The sequence below is a fragment of the Bos taurus genome, chromosome Y (assembly GCF_002263795.3).
Source record: "Bos taurus isolate L1 Dominette 01449 registration number 42190680 breed Hereford chromosome Y, ARS-UCD2.0, whole genome shotgun sequence".
In the NCBI taxonomy this organism is placed as follows: domain Eukaryota; kingdom Metazoa; phylum Chordata; class Mammalia; order Artiodactyla; family Bovidae; genus Bos; species Bos taurus.
The window spans coordinates 5893139-5913962 of NC_082638.1; the positions used below are offsets into that span (position 1 = coordinate 5893139).

Consider the following 20824-nt stretch of genomic DNA (forward strand, 5'->3'; position numbering starts at 1 on the left):
CACAAATCCCACCTGCAGTTGCCCCCTGCCTGATACCTCAGCATCCTTCCAATTATTTAAAGAGGGGAGGGACGGGGAAGCTTGAGGTTTTATAAGGAGCGTGCGCCTCTGTCTTTTCAAATCTTAAGAAAGCTTAATCCCTGCAATTTAGATAAATCAGATAGGCATTACCAGGGTAGGGTTAAACCTCCAAGAATGGCTTTGCCATTGATTGCAGAAACAGCCGTTATTAAGTCCTAACTGAGTAATTTGCAGCTTAGTTCACCCCCCACCCCAGCTAATTAAAATGTAATCAGGATTGTCTGGCAATGTGTATTCTGTCAGCAGTTTTTTCTTCCGAAGAGAAATCATGCCAAGAGACCACAAGAAAAGCCTTTCACGGGAATTGGCTTGATCTGCACTGTTTCTTTAGGCGCTGAAACTGTAAAACAAATAAATTACAGCGACTGACAGTTCAATTTAAAGAAGGAAGGAAGGGAAGAAGAAAAAGAAAAGACAGTCTTTCTCCCTGGGAACAGGATGCTGTTTTATGTCGTTGTTTGAACAATAGGGTGGCATTGCCTCAGAAGAGCGACCGCAGGGCAGGGCAGGGGGGCAAGAATCCAGGTGGCTGGGAGGGACCCTCTCCAGGGTGTCCGCGGAATTTCAGCGCAGGAGACCACACCCCCGGGTCCCTTCCCTGAAGACCAAATGGGATCGCGGAGTTTTCTCAAACCTACGGATGCCCCTTCTCTGCGAACACGCAGAACCGAGCGTACTCGGGCGCGTGCAGACTTGGCCAGCGGGTTCACTCTCTGCACATCCCAACTTTTAGCTCTTCGTGGGCCATTCTGGCCAAGGTTTCATTAGCTCTCTCACGCCAGAATGAACGGGGCTTAAAGGCTTCGGAGATTCGTCCCAAACTCCAAGGTCACTACGATGGCTCCCATCGCAGCTTAGTGCCCGCGGACCCTTGGAAGGCCCCTTTGACCCCGCGCAAGCGCGAGAAGCGCCTCGTTTATTTCAGAGGGACTCCGCTTAGAAACCCACCGAGGAGCCGCGCGGCCCCTTTATGGGAGCCGCAGTTTTCCCTGCAGCCAGAAGTTGGGATCTTATAACAGGTGAACGACTACAAGGCTAGAGAGGAGACAGCGAGGGCGAGAAGCTAGCACACGAGAGAAATTAGGTTATACGCGTGAATGATTGCAGAGTGAGCGCGCTCCGATCAGCTGGGGACCGCGGCTGCGAGACGCGCCTGGGGCCGGCTCGGGAGCGGTTCCCGCGCGCCCATCGGCACCCAGGGTCCCTGAGTCACTCCCCGCTGTGGTTCCCCCCAGCATCCCAACCATCTACTGGCATCAAGCTTCCTGTCCCCTGAATCTTCTACACACGCACACGCGCCCCTATACCCCGAAGCCGGCAAAATCTACGAGGGTTGGAAGAGATACTGGCTCCGGGAGTCCTCTCGGAACATCCGAACTTGACGCCTCCAAGTCCCTTATCCGTTGCCATCTCATCCCTTAGTCTCCACGCCACTCGCTGGCGACACCAAGAAGCTCTGAGGCTCCGAACTGGGGAGGCACAGTCACCGGCAGTAACCAGCACCCCACCCCACCCCGCGCAACACAAACTCGCTGAAAGATACGACCCCTGGCCGAGGCTCCAAGGGTGGACCGCGAGCTCTCGGCCCGCCGAGTGCGAAAGCAAAGCTCAACAAAGACAAAAAAGTCTCGGCCGGCGGGCACCTGCGGCGCCGGGGCTGGTCGCGCGGGGTCCTCGGGCGCAGCGGAGCGCGGGCCTCGCTCGCTCTGCCCGCGACGCGGAGGGCCGGGAGCGCCCGGGGACTTTGAGGGGAGACTGGCCAGAGGCCCGCAGTCCCGCGGCGGAGGTCCCGGGGCAACTCACAAGCCCAGAGCCTACCCCACTCCATCCTTGGAAGCCACAAAACCGCTCTCCCTTCCCAAGGGAAACCGCCTTTTGGTTTTCCCCGGGGAAGAAGGGAGTTAGGTCGGGAGCCGGCTAGGGGCTGCAAAGGGGGTTCGCCCACCGCCCCCCCCCTCCCCTAAGGTACAACCCACCCCGCGCGTAAGGCCGGACCCCGGCCGGCTGCCGCTGAGCGAGAAGTTTGAGCGGCGAGGCTGGAAGGCGCGCGCCCCGCAGCGCCAGGGGAGGACCCGGGCGCGCGGCTGTGCGTACCTGGAAGTGCTGGAAGAAGGCGGAGATGCGCGTGATCTGCAGGCTGAGGCACCTGGAGGCGCAGCGGGCGCGCTGTACGCTCCCTGCCGCCAGCGACTCATCCAAGCGCCGGGCAGCGGCCGCGCCGGAGCCGGCAGCCAGGCAGCCCGCGGAGGCAGCCAGCCAGAGGCAGAGGGTCAGGGCCGCGCCGGGCGCCCCGGCCGCCATGGCTGCGGGTCGGAGGGCGCGCGGGCGCCGGGCGCTGGCCAACGCTGCCAGCTCCGCACCGCCGCCGGGGACCGCGCGGCCGCCGCAACTCCGCTGGCAAAGTTCAATCAGGCCACTCCCGCCCCGCGCCCTCCCCAGGCCCCGCCTCCGGGGGGGACGGAGCGAGGGTGACAGGCGGCCGCGCCATTGGCTGAGAGGAAAGTGAGTGACAGGGATGGGCGGGGCCGGCGGAGGGCAGTGGGCAGGTCCAAGCTAGCCAGACGCGCGCCCGCCTGCTGAGCGCGCCCGCCTGCCGAGCGGCCCCCGTGCGCCCCTCTCCTGGGAGTCCGCTTTCCGCGCACTCCGCCTACGCTCCCTCCTGCCCCTCAGCACCCCCTCGCCAGTCGGGCCTCAACAGCAGGCCCCGGGCCTGGGTGTCAAGTGCTGGCCTGGGCATCAGGGCCTGGAACCCCACCTGGACGTGAGAACAAGTTAAGGACAGACGGAAGCGCCCCCCGAACTTGTGGGCTTCCATCCCTGCTTCCGACTCCAGTGGTCCCAGGTCCTACTCATATGCTTTGGAGTATTTGGATTTCCCTTTTCCGAAGAGTGGAAAGGAGCGAATGGACAGAACTGCCTGGGCGCAATAAGAGGAGACAGGCAGGGACTTTGACCCCACCCCCACCCCCCGCTTTCCCCAAATCCCTCCGCCCCCTCCCCCGTTCCTTCTTTCCTCATCCTTTGCCCTCTTCCTTCCTGCTTGCTTCCTTTCCTTCCTTCCCTCTCTTCTTCAACTGCGTCCACTGAGACCTTTCACTAGTCTTTTGCTTCCCTCTGAACGAGCATGTATCACCTAGAAATCCATTAAGGCAGGTCGCTAGGAACATTTATGGAGGAGAAGGGGACGACAGAGGAGATGATTGGATGGCGTCATTGATTCAATGCACATGAGTTTGAGCAAGCTTCAGGAGTTGGTGATGGATAGGGAAAACTGGCATGGTACAGTCTATGAGGTTGCCAAGAGTGGGACACGACTGAGCTACTGAACTGATGACATGGCCGCACATACCTCGTCTCCGCAGGTGTAAGGCCTTACCTGGCCAGCACGAGGGACCTATTCAAGTTGGCAGTCTTTCCTGAACCCTGCTCATCTTTGCCCCCAGTCTTTTGATTTGGCCCTTTGAACAGCAAGACCGCCACTGGCCTGGAGAATCCCCAGGGACAGAGGAACCTGGTGGGCTACAGTCCGTGGGGTCGGAAAGAGTCGGACACGAATGAGCGACCAGGCACAGCACACCACACCTCTTGTGATCTTTTCCCACGCTCTCTCACCACCCACGCTCTCTATCCCGATGTGGACACTGCATCATCTGGACTACACCCCCTCCCTCTGACAAAGCTCTGTACTTCCCGGAGCTCCACGGGGAAGGGACAGTGCTCCAGCCCTCTGCAGGTAGGAGACCCCACAGACAGCTGGGGTCTGAGGAAGGCTGTGCTCCACACCTGGGACATTTATGTAACAGTCGAATCCAGAAGACCCAAGGACACTAGCTGGGAGGCAGGGCAATGGGACTGACACTCCTGTGCACTGACACGAGCTGGTACTCATGCACGAATGCACGCACATATTCTAAAGGAGGGGCCTGAGCACACCACCAAATGCAGCGGCAGTTCTGTCTAGACGCACGCAACCTGCTCAAAGACAGAGCGCAAAGCTGGAGTCCCCTTCCCATGGAGCCCACGGCTTGCTCCAATTTCCAGTTCTCTCTTCCTAAAATTCCCCACAGTTTCCACCCTGACACTCTGAGATCTTCCTGCAAAATGATAATGACAATGACAACCATCTGCCGTGATCCTTTCATACCCCCCCCTTTTTTTTTTACATCATTTTGTGTATATATTTCTTCATATAGTTCAAATCAGCAGGGCCAAGAGAATTAACTGTTTAGCGTGTTTCCCCCAGTGGGTTTTAAAAATCAGTCGCTTTGTGCAAAAGGCTCTGTAGGCAGAGCTGGGCTCATGGCTTGTGTGACCTTAGAAGGATCCACACTTCGTGTAATGTTCATCTGTCACAATCTTGATTTTCATTTTCAACATGGTTCTCTGAATTTTCATTTTGCCCGAGGCCCTACAAATGACACAGACGACCTCATCGGTAGCTTTTAGCATGACAGTTCTAAACATGAGCCGGAACCATAAAAAGTTTAGACGTGGGCTCACATAAACTCATAAGTTTGTTGAAAAGATGTTAAGAACTCTGGATGGAAATCTTTTTAAAGTATGTTAAACATAGCTTCCTAAAGGTCATCAGCCCTGAATATTCATTGGAAGGACAGATGCTGAAGCTGAAGCTCCAATACTTTGGCCACCTGATGCAAAGAGCTGACTTGGAAAAGACCCCGATGCTGGGAAAGATTGAGGGCAGGAGGAGAAGGGGACAACAGAGGATGAGATGGTTGGATGGCATCGCTGACTCAATGGGCATGAGTTTGAGCAAGCACCTGGAGACGGTGAAGGACAGGGAAGCCTGGCGTGCTGCAGTCCATGGGGTTGCAAAGACTGGGACGTGACTTAGTGACTAAACAACAGCAACAAACACACTTAAATATTGACTAAGAGCAAAGAAGAGCATCTTCTTGGAAACTCCAAGCAGGAAGGTGTGTTGAGCCTTAAGTCAATGAATGGAGAACAAACATCCGAACACAGGAACTGTCTTCTGAATGTTATCACTTTCATCTGGGAATTACTAAAAACATTTCTAAAAGCTGTATCGGATTCTGGAGTTTGCATTTTAAAGTTAAGCAAAAACTTGTCTCTGTGAAAGCAAGGGTATCATGCATGCCTGTATTTTCTTAAGGTATGTTTGGTTTATAACTCTGCATGTTATATCATTAAATTTATATTCTAGAAAGTGAAGTCACAAGGACAAGCATGCTGAGCTTTTAAGTGTTCAAAGGTATCACTGTATTTTTTAACAAAGCAATATGCTTGCTGCTTATATGTCTGACATAGCATTTTCATTTCCATGAATAAATGCATTTTATCATAAACTACAAAAGAACATCTAGTGAGCCGCACAGGAAGCTTAGTTTAAAGGTATAGGGTCTGCTTTTTTATGCATATGTTACAATAGTACCTGTGGTTATATAGCTTTCTTCTTTTAGAAGTATCACAGACATCCTCTATGATTATGCTAGTCTTTTTCATGTTCTTTATTTTAATTGCAGTTGAAAGTCCCTTTGAAAAGAATGCATTTTGATAAAGTCCGAGTAATGCTCAAAATCTAGTATTTTACTGTGTTCACATATGTTCAATTTATTTTGCAGCTAACCTTTTGAGTTGGCATTTGCATGCATGCTAAGTCACTTCAGTCATAGTCTAACTCTTTGAGACCTCAAGGACTGTAGCCCGCCAGGCTCCTCTGTCCATGGGATTCTCCAGGCAAGAACACTGGAGTGGGTTGCCATTGCCCTCCTGCAGGGGATCTTCCCCACCCAGGGATCGAACCCATGTCTCTTAAGTCTCCTGCATTGGCAGGCGGGTTCCTTCCCACTGGTGCCAACTACAAAGCCAGAAGTTCTCTAACTGTTGACATGACTGGTTAAGCCACACCCTACGTTAGTCAAGACCAGATACCTGAGATGGGAACCTGAAGTATGTCCGGAAGGAATGATGACTGCTAAGTGGCTGAGTGGGAATTGTCCAGATGCATTAGTAAGAAAGCACTTAGTATGTCTTTCCTCTAAGCCAAGGTGGACCTGATTGTCCGAATTTGTCTGGAGAAGAAATGAACCTTGTAATCACTTCAGTGGGACTTGGACAAAACACCCAATCTATTAAAGAGAATCTAGAAGAACCCCTTGATTAACTCCATGAGAAAAGAGCAGAATACATGGCCTGTCTCAGGTTACCGATGAAACGGAAAACAAGGCCCCCATTCCCAGTTTCCAAAAAGTTAGCAATGCTTTTCCTTGCAACTGATTTAGGTTATCAGTCTCTTTTCTTTTTTATCTTTTTTTTTTTTTTTTTTAATCCTTAATCAGAGAGGCTTGCTAAAGGTGTACTCCAGGACTCCCATCCAGAGATTCTGGGTCAGCCTATGTGAGATAAAGCCGCCGTGGACTCTCCGCTTTGAACCACCTCCTGAAGCTACAGCAAGTGAGCCAAGGGCTGGTTTGGGAGGAGACTGAGTCAGAAAACGCGCGCCCCATTTAAAATGGAGCAGAAGCTTTGATTGCAAGAGCACGCGTTTCTTCATTTTAAGGGCCTTCTTGAGGTATGTGTGCTGACATGCCTGTCGACTTTTTGGTAATAACATTGATATATTTTCCCCCAGAAACGTTTAGCCAAGACCCTCTTAGACTCATTTTTGGGAGCCAGCAGCTTGTCTCTTCAAAGGCTTTTCAGTGGCATTCGAGAAGGATAAACTGGGTAGGAAACAGTCACACTTTTTCTGACGTTCCCCTGTTGGAAAAGCAAACTGAGAATGCGCTCTAAACTGGAGAAGAGCAATGCTTTAATCTGATGGTGTTCCTGAGCTGTAATGTGAGTGTGGTCCACGCTCATTGGTTACGGGTTATAGGGGACAGTCACGTGCAGGCAAGAAAGTGGCCCAGGGTGCCCAGTTCCTTCTTAATGGGGACTTTCCTGGTGGCACAGATGGTAAAGAATCTGCCTGCAGTGCAGGAGACCTGGGTTCGATCCCTGGGTCAGGATGATTCCCTGGAGGCAGAAATGGCCACCCACTCCAGTTTTCTTGTCTGGAGAATCCCATGGACAGAGGAGCCTGGCGGGGCTTCCGTCCACGGGGGTCTCAGAGACTGAGACCACTTTCCTTTTTCCTTCCAATGGCTTTCATTTGATGATGCAGTAACAAGCCTCTTCTCTCAGGAATGGCAGTCAACGTCCAGAGAAATTAAGGTTGAGTTTTAAAGTTTAGAAATTAGCATCACGAGAGGAACCGGTAAGTGAGCTAGGCCCACACTCAAGCTCTATGTCTGCATGTGGAGTTGTCAGGATTCGGCGGCCAGATCTCTTCTGACGACCACTCTTCTTCAAGTGTGCCTTTCTCTTCCCATCCAGATTTCACTCTCTTCTGCTCAGCTTTGCACTTCAAAACACGAGTGACGGGAGGTGCTCAGATTGAGTGGATAAAGAATCAAACCTGCATCCTTTGTAACATGATTTCAGGCAAGGATGGGGTGACCCCCCTCTCTGATGCTGTACCAATCCACTCCCTCATGGCAGATTTAACCACTGACAAATGAAAATTATAGTTTTCTGCCCTGGGTCACTGAATATACACTCTGCTTTTTGGGGCAGGACAACAGTGTCCGTCTGCAATGATCTGCTTTCTTTTATCATCTTGCAGGGGAAACAGCCTACTTGGAAAATAATTTTAGCTTCCTTTTTCCTCTTCGGCAGGATTATAAAAATTCAGCTGCACTAGACATAGGTTTAAAGGTATTATTTTTAATCACCTTGATGTTTACTAAGATGTTAGTGAAAAGCATCAGAAATGTGTTTGCTATTACTTTTGTGTGCGAAGGCATATTTTAAGGAAGATTTTTGAAAAATATACAAAGAATTGTCAAATATCAAGGATTTGTCCGCTTGCTTTCCTCCCTTCCCCCAAAGTCACCATTAATCCATCGATTAGTGTTACATTTGATACCTGTTTTGTAGTCACGCTAAAAGCCTGTTCTAGATTAAGTGATTGCTACACTTTTATTCTGTCCTTGCCATAGTTACTAAAATTTAATTACTAAAAAAGTGTGTTGGAGTGTGCATTTTTACATTTGAAGGATCGGCGATAAACATGTTCAACTGTGAATGCTTTTTTCCCTTCCCAACCCCTCTGCCCCAGGAGATTTGGACTTTAGTTTATTTGAGGACATTTGTTGATTTTAAGTGTCTCGTTGAGCATAACAGCTTCTGGACCTTACGGGGAACACAGAGTTTTTTAAAACCCAGTGGTTTCAAAGAATGTTCAATGTCAGTCAAGTTGAACACTCATCTCAGTGACTAGACAAATTAACTGATTTTTTTTCCCCAAATTTTAATGCTGGCAACACTCCAGTGTACAACAAGAAAGAGCCAGCGTCCTCATATCTGATTTTACATCTGAACCATAGATATTGAAAAGCATACACAGAGCCTTAAAACAAATGCTATGTAACAGCCAAATGCAGGAGACTGAAATATCAAAGGTGACTTTTGTCCTTCAGGTTCTTGACCAAAGTATTACTGGTTTGCTCCCAATCATGCATTTTGAGAAGCACAAGCAAGTTAGTAGAATTGGAAATTATGCAATTTTAACCAAAGTTATATAATTTGGGCTTTCTTTGTGGCTCAGCTGGTAAAGAATCCTCCTGCAATCCGGGAGACCTGGGTTCAATCTCTGGGTTGGGGAGATCCCCTGGAGAAGGGAAAGGCCACCCACTCCAGTATTCAGGCCTGGAGAATCCCATGGACTGTATAGTCCGTGGGGTCACAAAGAGTCAGACACGACTGAGTGACTTTTTTTTTTAATGATATAACTTTTTTCATTTCTCACTTCTGAAGGGCCTACTTTTCATGGGAAAGGAATAATGAATTTCTCAGTAAAATTCCTATTTAACACTTGGTAAAATGTGACTCCTTTTAGCTTTTTGAAATGAAGCTCAGATAAATAATCATAGTTTTTATTCTGATTTTCATCCCAAGACATGAAAGAAATCCACACAGGTGCTCTTTAGAAATACTGAAGCTCTGTTCTGTTGACAGACTTAAGTGGGGCTGTTCTTTGATGCTGCTAAGCCCATGGAAATTTACATTGAGCCATGTAAATACCAGAGATTTGGATAGACTTAATCTGATAAAGAAACCAACAAGGCAACTTTTAACAGGAAACAGCGCCACATGGCGGCCATCTGAATAAAACGCGACAGCTTAGTTCAGTTGCTCAGTCGCGTCTGACTCTTTTGCAGACCCCCACGGACTGATTGCACGCCAGGCTTCCCTGCCCTGGCGACGGCAGTCAACAATCCAGTCTGATAACCTAGTTTGAAGACTGCATTGTCAACTATAAAGCTTAAATCCAACTGGCGTCATCATGCACCTTTCTCAACTAATACCAACTAGACTAATTCCACTGCGGACTTAAGCAAGGGAAAGGTTTCTCGAGTAACTACAGTCACGCTGAACTAAACCGGGGAAATGTGCAAAGCTGTCTTCAGATTAATTTTAAGCCCTCCTCTGTTCACTGCTAAACTAAACGACAGAGGCAGACTTGTGTGAATTATATCCGAAGTAGCTCCTGGTTCGGAATATCTCTGCAGCTCAGACATCATATGCTTGTTCAGACTGGGATAAAATTCAAAGCCAGGGAAAACTAAAGAAAGTTGACAGGCTTTATCTTCAGTGTCAGCAAATGGAAAGAAAACCCAGACACACTGCCTTTCATCACTCCGTGGCCACTGCACGCAAGATTCCCATCAGTCAGGAGGTCAGAATAAACACATTCGAGGAACTCAGGGAAGCACCGTGATACCCTGGAGCCAAGGGAAAAGACCGATGAATGTGACTGAGGCCTGAATTGATAGGTTTCTCTTCTGAATCCACAAGTCTTAGTCACTTGGTTGTGTCTGACTTTTCACAACTCTGTGGACTGCAAGGAGATCCAACCAGTCCATCCAAAAGGAGATCAGTCCTGAGTGTTAATTGGAAGGACTGATGTTGAAGCTGAAACTCCAATAGTTTGGCCACGTGATGCGAAGAGCTGACTTATTTGAAAAGACCCTGGTGCTGGGGAAAGATTGAGGTCAGGAGGAGAAGGCGATGACAGAGGATGAGATGGTTGGATGGCATCACCGACTCAATGGACATGAGTCTGAGTAGACTCCAGGAGTTGGTGATAGACAGGGAAGCCTGGCGTGCTGCAGTGCATGGGGTCACAAAGAGTCGGACACGACTGAGCGACTGAACTGAATTGAACTGATGGACTCTAGCCCACCAGGCCCCTGTGTCCATGGGATTCTCCAGGCGAGAATACTAAAGGAGGGGGTTGTTATTTCCTCCTCCAGGGGATCGTGTCAATCCAGGCATGGAACCCAGGTCAGCTGCATTGCAGGCATATTGTTTATCATCTGAGCTACCAGGGAAGCCCTGTGAATCCACAGGGGCTTAAAAAAAAAAAAAAAAAAGCACACCCTGGGACCAAAACAAAACAAAACAAAAATGTTTGGGTGTAAGTCCAGAATTTTCTATCCTGGCTAACTGGAACCAGCTGGAGGATACTCTGATCTGCTCTGGGTGCTTCCAGGAGTCCGAATCCAGAGGTCATTCCCTCTCCTCCTCTGACCATCCAGCAGCCTCTGGACCACGGGTGCGGCCTTCTCACACACAAGGCTGACTTTGAATTCCAGACGAGGAATGCTAAGCCCTCTTTGGTCGGTTCTGCTCTGTTTTCTCAGCCATCTGTGCTTCTCTAGGACCAGGCTGCCAGGAGTGGGCTCTCAAAGCTGGTAAATGGGGCTCCCCCTCGTGTGTAAGTGGCATTCCTAGCGGAGCCGTGTTCCCTGCGGTCCTTCTGGCTATTGAATCACGTAGAGCAAGTCCTTGTTGACACGGCAGCAACTTCTCAGCTCAAGAAGAACTTCAGGGAGGGCACAGACGGGAACTCAATCCATCCCTTTCTCTTCTGCAAATACTTAGTAGCTACCATTCCCGATGATTCTACAGACACCAGTCATCCTAGAGATATTTATTTTCAGTATCTTGGTATTCGTCCTGCTCTTTATAGGTGAGGCTAGGAAATGTTTAGTTCAGAGCAATGTTGTGGGTGGATGTGTTCCTGGGTCACGGATACAGAATAAGCCAGTTAAGATGAGACTGGGATGTTAAGAGCCGGCTGACTGTCATATTAGCAAGATCTTACTAAATGAATTACAGTTTCCTGGCGTTACTACAGACAATGAAAGAAATGAAAGTGATCTAAGCCCCTTTCTGTTTTTAGAGAATTAGGCGCACATGTTCAATGTCAGTTTAATGCCAAATCTACATAGAGGTTTTTCCCTCTCTGCCAAAGTAATTAACTAAAATTATACTTGTATCTACAAAAATTTTGAAGTCATGACTTCATAATTGCCTTTTCCGATATCAAGGGATTATGAGAAATGACGTAGTGTGAAGACTCAAAGGAGTGAAAAGTATCAGTTCGAAATCGACCTGGGGTTGAAATCTCAGCAGGAGAAATGAGGGACGTGCCACCCACACAAATTCCTTCACTGCCCTTCATTTCTGTGTCTTCGCCTTGTAAAACAGAGGTCGTAAAGGAAACTACCTCTCAGGGTGATTCTCAGGTAATGGTGAAGAATCCGCCTGCAGTGAAGCAGACCACGGTTTGACCCCTGGGTTGGGAAGATCACCTGGAGAAGGAAGTGGCAACCCAGTCCATTATTCCTGCCTGCAGAATCCCCATGGACACAGGAGCCTGGTGGGCTGTAGTCCATGGGGTCACAAAGAGTCGACTAACACTTTCACACTTCTACTTAAATACTTCAAAAACATTAGGTACAGACCTTCAATTAATAATAAGTGCCCAAACCAGGCAAGGTAGATACAGCATTCACGGTATTAACCAATGGATTTGTAACATATGTTTTGGTTTTGACTATTCTTTTAGTGCCTAGAGAATCCCACGGACAGAGGAGCCTGGCAAGCTACAGTCTGTGGAGCTGCAAAGAGTCAGACACGGCCGATCGACTTTCACTTCTTCTGTGCCATTTTTGCATAAATTTCATACCTAGGTTTCCCCCAAGCTGCAGGCCATGGGGTCACAAACAGTCAGACACAACTGAGCATCAGTTCAGTTCAGTGGCTCAGTCGTGTCCGACTCTTTGCAACCCCATGGACTGCAGCACACCAGGCCTCCCCGTCCATCACCAAATTCCTAGAGTTTATTCAAACTCATGTCCATTGAGTCAGTGATGCCGTCCAACCATCTCCTTCTCCTCCTGCCTTCAGTCTTTCCCAACATCAGCGTCTTTTCTAATGAGTCCGTTTTTCGAATCAGGTGGCCAAAGTATTGGTGTTTCAGCTTCAGCATCACTCCTTCCAGTGAATATCCAGGATTGATTATCCTGAATAATCAGTTTTCCAACCTCAGTACTAGTGACTCTCAGGGATAATTTCCCATAGGGAGCTAATCTGGCTTCTACTCGCTAGATGTCAGTAGCATCCACCCCATCCCCCAACAGGGACAGCTAACAAAACTGTCTCCAGATAGTATCACATGTCTCCCCGGCGGGGGGCGGGGGGGGCAGCAAAATGACTTCCAGCTGAGAACCGCTGAGTTACAGCAATGCCTCTTTAGTTCGGAAGAGTCAATTCGCAGTAATGGAAAGGTAAAGATGATTTTTAAATGAGCACTGAAATGAACATTAGCTTCTGAACATAAAAATGAAGTTCACTTTCCAAAATGATTTCTCAGAACAACTCATTTGAGATTCATGTTGATGTATGGCAGAAATCAGCACAATATTGTCAAGCAAATATCTTGCAATCGAAAAATTTTTTTTAATTAAAATAACCAAATGGCTCATTTGACAATGTGTTGGGGTTCAGTTGCTAAGTCATGTCTGACTGCGATCCCATGAACTGCAGCATGCCAGGCTTCCTAAATGATGACAGACTAAAAAGAAAAGCAAATACCCAGGTACAACTCACAGGTGCCCGTCCAGAGTATTCAAGATAAGCAGTCCAGCCACAGGTATTATCCAAAAAGAACCTGCACAGCAGACGTGAACACCAGAGTCACTTTTCGACACCTGGTCAAACATTCTACTTGACTTTAAACACCCCTCTTTAAGAGCTTGCAGTATAAAATTTCATCGTTGTGGAATTAGATCATACATTTTTTCCCCTTTATTTAACTCTTTACTTCTCAGTCAGTTTTAACAAGATGTATTTACTAAAATAGAATTAACTTACAGAAAATAACAATTTGTAAATTTTAAATGAGCAATTTGACTGTGAAGACATCCTTTGCCTTAAAGTATGCAGCCGTGTGACTACCAATTCGACAGTCATCTAGAATATTTCCAGCACCATACACACTTCTCTTCTCTCTCCTGTATCAATATCCTGCCCTCACTTCCTGACTCTGGCAATCTGATTTCTGTGCTTCCATTTCTGTGTTTGCCAGAACGTCATATAAATGATGGTAGGCAGTGTTGTGTCTGGCTTTTTTTTTTTTTTTTCCTCCCACTGAGCACAATGGTTCTGAGTTCAACATATTCGGAGCAGGAACAGTTTATTCCTTTATTCATGCAAGGTGTATTTTTTAAATTTTTATTTCTTTCTTTTAGCTGTGCTGGGTCTTCTTTGCTGTGCAGCCTTTTCTGTAGCTGTTGGGGTGTGGACTACTCATTGGGGTGGCTTCTCTTGTTGCAGAGCAGGGGCTCTAGAGTGGGTGGGCTCAGTAGTTGTGGCTCCAGGAGGTAGGTGGTGCTATAAAGCACAGGCTCAGTAGTTGTTGGGGGGGTGGGGTGGGGTTTAGTTGCCCTGCAGCACGTGGGATCTTTCCAGACCAGGGATCGAACCCGTGTCTCCTGCATTGGCAGGCGGATTCTACACCACTGAGCCAGGAGGGAAGCCCCTATGCAAAGTGTTTGAAAATACGATGGAGGTGGGATGGGGCACGGCTCTGTTTACTAACAGTATAGGAATTAGGTGAAATCCTTCAGACCCCAAACGACCACATGATTCTCTCTCTTTCCCAGCATGCAACTGGGCTGATTTAAAAGCAGCAGCCCCTGGTCACAGCTGCCTGCAGGGGGCAGCAAAGGGCTGGGAGGCAACACCAAGCTTTGCACCCGGAGTCAGAGGGCTGGAACCTCAGGAGGGAAGCTCTTTCCCTGGAGAAACTGTTTCCGGCTCAAAGCTTCAGGAGGCAACCCGGATTCACCCTCCAGCAAAACCTGAATTAGGCTCAGGGAAGTGAGTAAGTACTCAAACCAGTATCTGACAGGAGAGAACAAACCTGGGCTGAGATCAGAGATAAATCCTGAACAAAGACCAGACAAAATACTCCTTCAATAAAACACACAATGCATTTGTTGTAGGAAAGGGAACCCGTTTCAGGGCCCGAAACTGGGCTCTTGTCTAACACTCGGAAATGAATTGTCCGAGGAGACACATGTGCCGACAAAGCAAGAGATTTTATTGGGAAAGGGCGCCCGAGCAGAGAGCAGGAGGGTAAGGAAACCCAGGAGAACAGCTCTGCCACATGGCTGGCAGTCTCCAGCTTTATGGCGATGGGATTAGTTTCCGGGTTTTCTTTAGCCAATCATTTTGACTCGGAGTCTGCTGGTGGCGAACGCCTTGTCCAGCCAAATGGATGCAAGGAGAAGGATTCTGGGAGCTGGTAGGACATGTGGTGTCTCCTTTTGACCTTTCTCGAACTCTTCCGGTTGGTGGAGGCTTATTAGTTCCTTACCAGGACCTCCTGTCGTAAAGCACGTATGCAAATAGTTACTGTGGTGCCTGGCCAGAGTGGAGGGTTTCAATCAATGTGCTTCCCTTAACACATTCACTTAAATGAAAGATACATGCAGTTGCATTAAAAATTACGACACAGTGTTCATCCAAAACATCCTAGAGAAAGAGATTCAATACACAGTAGGAGAAAATATTTTCCCAATACGACTGACAAAATACTAGAATGAAAACTGGGGAACGGATTCCTACAAATCAATAAAAAGAGCATGAACAGACCAAAAGGAAACTAAGCAAAAGTTATGAACAAGCACACAGAGAAACATGTAGTTTTTAAAGTTAAATGAAGAGATGTTCAGCATCACTGATGACCAGGAAAAAAAAATATCGAAAATAAGAGGAAAGTGAAGGGACTTCCTTGGTGGTCCAGTGGCTAAGACTCCACCCCACCCCCCCACCCCCCCACTGGGTTTCCAAGCCTAGCAACCCACTCCGGTATTCTTGCCTGGAAAAATCTCATGGATAGAGAAGCCTGGTAGGCTACAGTCCATGGGGTGGCAAAGAGTCGGACACGACTGAGCGACTTCAATTTCATTTTGCTTTCACTTTCCAAGCCTCAGTTCAGTTCAGTTCAGTTCAGTCGCTCAGTCATGTCCGACTCTTTGCAACCCCATGAATCCCAGCACACCAGGCCTCCCTGTCCATCACCAACTCCCGGAGTTCACTCAGACTCATGTCCATGGAGTCAGTGCTGCCATCCAGCCATCTCATCCTCTGTCGTCCCCTTCTCCTCCTGCCCCCAATCCCTCCCAGCATCAGAGTCTTTTCCAATGAGTCAACTCTTCACATGAGGTGGCCAAAGTACTGGAGTTTCAGCTTCAGCATCATTCCTTCCAAAGAAATCCCAGGGCTGATCTCCTTCAGAATGGACAGGTTGGATCTCCTTGCGGTCCAAGGGACCTCAGGAGTCTTCTCCAACACCACAGCTCAAAAGCATCAATTCTTCCAAGCCTAGCAGGAACATTAACAGGACCTACGAGGAAGGACCGAAAGAAAAGCCATGGCACTTTTTATGATACTCTTATAATGTCGATGCTTACAGCTGCAAAACGTGAGGTCTGTAGTTATATCCATTTATGAAGCACCAGTAGATGGTTTAAAACATTTTGACTCCTGTGACTGTGACCTTCCGACTGTATGTATTAAAAATCTCCATCCTTATAGAGCTATTCACTACTTTTGTCTCTGTATATTGATATGGCATTTAAACAAAGGGCTTCCCTGGTGGCTAAAGAATTGGTAAAGAATTTGCCCACAGTATTGGAGACCTGGATTTGATCCTTGGGTCGGGAAGACCCCCTGGAGAAGGAAATTGCAACCCACTCTGGTATTCTTGCCTGGAGAATCCCATGGACGGACGAGCCTGGCGGGCTACAGTCCATGGGGTCCCAAAGAATTGGACATGCCTGAGCAACTAACTGGAGAAGGCAATGGCACCCCACTCCAGTACTCTTGCCTGGAAAACCCCATGGACGGAGGAGCCTGGTAGGCTGCAGTCCATGGGGTCGCTGAGGGTCTGACATGACTGAGTGACTTCACTTTCACTCTTTGGAGAAGGAAATGGCAACCCACTCCAGTGTTCTTGCCTGGAGAATCCCCAGGGAGGAAGGAGGCTGGTGGGCTGCCGTCTATGGGGTCGCACAGAGTCGGACACGACTGAAGCGACTTAACAGCAGCAGCAGCAGGATGCGAAGGAAATATCATTATCTGAGTCTTACAGGTCAGGAGATGAATGTGCACAGAAATCAATCAATTGCCCGATTTGCACAATGTTAAGGATGGAACTCTTATCCAAACCCAGGTCCAGCTACTCCATGACCATCTTCCCAGGGACCAAAAATAAAAGATTTCAATGGAAAGAAGCAAGTCACTGGAGGCAGAATAAACGCACCTACAGCTTCACCTGTAATAACCTGAAGTTAAAGGCTAGCATTCAAATCTTATGCAGAAGTAAAAGATTAGTAACCAAAAAGTAAATACTAAGAGCAAGGATATTATTCCAGTGAACTCTGAAAAGGATCATCTTAGTCAAGAGATTAAGTGAACCTACAAGGCCAGGTTGTGCTAATGGTAAAGAAGCCGCCTGCCAGTGCAGGAGATAAAAGAGACATGGGTTCAGTCCCTGGGTCAGGAACATCTCCTGGAGGAGGAAAATGACAGCCTGCTCCAGTATACTTGCCTGGAGAACCCCATGGACAGAGGAGCCTGGCGGGCTACAGTCCATGGGGTCGAAAAGAGTTGGACACGACTGAGTGACTTAGTAAACACACACTAAGTAAACACACACACCCTCTGGATGGGGGTGGTACTAGATCGGGTCAAAATGTCCTGTAGAATGGATCCTTGGAAATGTGAGTAGATTACTTGGCCACAGTCTCTTGCATGGAGCAGACATCAGGAAACGTTACCGGTGATCCAACACTCTAAGGTAGGGAGGTAGGTTTAGTTACTCAGTCGTGTCTGACTCTCGAAACCCCGTGGACTGTAGCCCATGAGGCTCCTCTGTCCACAGGATTCTCCAGGCAAGAATACTGGAGTGGGTTGCCATTTCCTTCTCCCCAACACTTTAAAGCAGCTAACTGAATCCTGCGTGCCCTCTCTTGGTGCAAATAAAGTTTTATTGGAACACAGACACTTCCACTCACTAGCATAATGCCTACCGCTGCTTTTACATTACAGGGGCCGACGTGAGTAGCTGTAATAGAAACCATATGATCTGCCCAGCTGCGAAGATGGGCTAGCTAAGCCTTTATGGAGCAAGTCTGCCCACCCTGAGTACAAAGCGGGGACTGAGTCACCCTGAGCACAAATCGGGGGCCGAGTGTGCGGAGCAAATGCGATCTCAACGTGATGGAAGCACCTGGCTTCCCTCCTGCCTGTGTGCTCTTGCTCAAGTCTTTTGCAACAATATCATGTTGCACAGCTCCGGATACACCTCAGTCACATCTGACCTCCCCTCAGGGTGCTCTTTTCTGTTCGCTGCTTCCAGAGCTGTTGAGGCAGGGTGGGGGGGGGGGGTCTTCTTCACCCCTGCCCTTCACAGCAACATCAGCAGCTGCTGAGTCACTGAGTCGTGTCTGACTCTTTGAGACCTCATGGCCAGGCTCCTCTGTCCTTGGGATTCTCCCAGGCAAAAATACTGGAGTGGGTGTTCATTTCCTCCTCCAGGGGATCTTCCTGACCCAGGGATCAAACCCATATCTCCTGCACTGGCAGGCAGATTCTTTACCACTGAGCCCTCCAGGCACAAAGCAGATGATGGATCTCTCCTCCTTCGAATCCCATGGACTCCATGACTTGTCGATTACATTCAATCTCTCTTCCCTGTCCTCTAGTCTGTCCTGATTTGCCCGGCCTCCCTCTGGTCTTGTGTCCTCTCTGGATCTGTCCATTCCAGCCCAGCACTTATCCGGCTGGACTTCCAGCTTGTCCCTTCCTCCAAAGACAAGCAAATACTTCCAGAGCCAAAGACGTTTTTACACCCAGTCAGCCAGCCCTTCATCCTCCAGTACCCACTCATGTCTCACCACCACTTTCTTGGCTGCAAGGAAGATAGTTCTGAAAAAATTCCAGCAGAAATAACTCTAGTCTTTACAAGTATTGCATTTTGAATGTCATTGAACAAGAAATGGCAAATATCCTCAAAATTCTCGATACATAAACCATGGCATATAAAAAGAAAGAGGAAAAAAGAGCATGGCATATCAGTTGATTTTTGTTTCCCTATCATCACTATACCAAAAAAAGTTGTAAACTCGCTTGTAATAAGCCAAGAAAAATATGTTTTTGTTGAGTACTCATTTGTCCGTCTCTTGTCCAGTATATCGGAGAAGGCAATGGCAGCCCACTCCAGTACTCTTGCCTGGGAAATCTCATGGACTGAGGAGCCTGGTAGGCTCCAGTCCATGGGGTCGTGAAGAGTCAGACACAACTGAGAGACTTCACTCTCACTTTTCACTTTCATGCATTGGAGAAGGAAATGGCAACCCACTCCAGTGTTCTTGCCTGGAGAATCCCAGGGATGGGGGAGCCTGGTGGGCTGACATCTATGGGGTCGCACAGAGTCGGACACGAATGAAGTGACTTAGCAGCAGCAGAGCAACAAACACTTCCCTTAAATCTTTAGAAGATGTGGTTTCCCTGCACTACATCTTGTATTGCCTAAGAACAACCCATTAGTTGACTATCTCTTATTAATACATACTTCCAGTTTATGGGCTTCATTTGCAAATAGAACAGTCAAATTAAGGGGTCACTGGAACTTTATGAAAATATTACAAAACAGTAAACTAATAATTGGAGGTTTCATAAACCTTAACATTTTCTACTGGGTTCAGTGATTTGTTCAGTTTTCTGATTTGACTTGCTATGTCGTAAGGAAGAAATCCTAAATTGCTGCAATGCCTGGTACTTTGGTACGTTAGGATTGTCATTTAATGTTAACTAGGATGCGAAGGCAATGGCACCCCACTCCAGTACTCTTGCCTGGAAAACCCCATGGACGGAGGAGCCTGGTAGGCTGCAGTCCATGGGGTCGCTGAGGGTCTGACATGACTGAGTGACTTCACTTTCACTCTTTGGAGAAGGAAATGGCAACCCACTCCAGTGTTCTTGCCTGGAGAATCCCCAGGGAGGAAGGAGGCTGGTGGGCTGCCGTCTATGGGGTCGCACAGAGTCGGACACGACTGAAGCGACTTAACAGCAGCAGCAGCAGGATGCGAAGGAAATATCATTATCTGAGTCTTACAGGTCAGGAGATGAATGTGCACAGAAATCAATCAATTGCCCGATTTGCACAATGTTAAGGATGGAACTCTTATCCAAACCCAGGTCCAGCTACTCCATGACCATCTTCCCAGGGACCAAAAATAAAAGATTTCAATGGAAAGAAGCAAGTCACTGGAGGCAGAATAAACGCACCTACAGCTTCACCTGTAATAACCTGAAGTTAAAGGCTAGCATTCAAATCTTATGCAGAAGTAAAAGATTAGTAACCAAAAAGTAAATACTAAGAGCAAGGATATTATTCCAGTGAACTCTGAAAAGGATCATCTTAGTCAAGAGATTAAGTGAACCTACAAGGCCAGGTTGTGCTAATGGTAAAGAAGCCGCCTGCCAGTGCAGGAGATAAAAGAGACATGGGTTCAGTCCCTGGGTCAGGAACATCTCCTGGAGGAGGAAAATGACAGCCTGCTCCAGTATACTTGCCTGGAGAACCCCATGGACAGAGGAGCCTGGCAGGCTACAGTCCATGGGGTCGAAAAGAGTTGGACACGACTGAGTGACTTAGTAAACACACACTAAGTAAACACACACACCCTCTGGATGGGGGTGGTACTAGATCGGGTCAAAATGTCCTGTAGAATGGATCCTTGGAAATGTGAGCAGATTACTTGGCCACAGTCTCTTGCATGGAGCAGACATCAGGAAACGTTACCGGTGATCCAACACTCTAAGGTAGGGAGGTAGGTTTAGTTACTCAGTCGTGTCTGACTCTCGCAACCCCGTGGACTGTAGCCCATGAGGCTCCTCTGTCCACAGGATTCTCCAGGCAAGAATACTGGAGTGGGTTGCCATTTCCTTCTCCCCAACACTTTAAAGCAGCTAACTGAATCCTGCGTGCCCTCTCTTGGTGCAAATAAAGTTTTATTGGAACACAGACACTTCCACTCACTAGCATAATGCCTACCGCTGCTTTTACATTACAGGGGCCGACGTGAGTAGCTGTAATAGAAACCATATGATCTGCCCAGCTGCGAAGATGGGCTAGCTAAGCCTTTATGGAGCAAGTCTGCCCACCCTGAGTACAAAGCGGGGACTGAGTCACCCTGAGCACAAATCGGGGGCCGAGTGTGCGGAGCAAATGCGATCTCAACGTGATGGAAGCACCTGGCTTCCCTCCTGCCTGTGTGCTCTTGCTCAAGTC

General features: G+C 48.2%; 1 protein-coding gene across 1 annotated transcript in view; it reads right to left on the reverse strand.

Moving 5' to 3' along the window:
• ANOS1 (anosmin 1) overlaps positions 1 to 2506 on the reverse strand; it is a 210844-nt gene extending 208338 nt beyond the window's left edge. Inside the window, exon 1 of the mRNA XM_005228535.3 lies at positions 2176 to 2506. Within this exon, the coding sequence (XP_005228592.2) occupies positions 2176 to 2382 (207 nt within the window). The 5' untranslated portion in view covers positions 2383 to 2506. The remainder of the gene's footprint in view (positions 1 to 2175) is intronic.
• Between the last annotated feature and the right edge of the window lie 18318 nt (positions 2507 to 20824).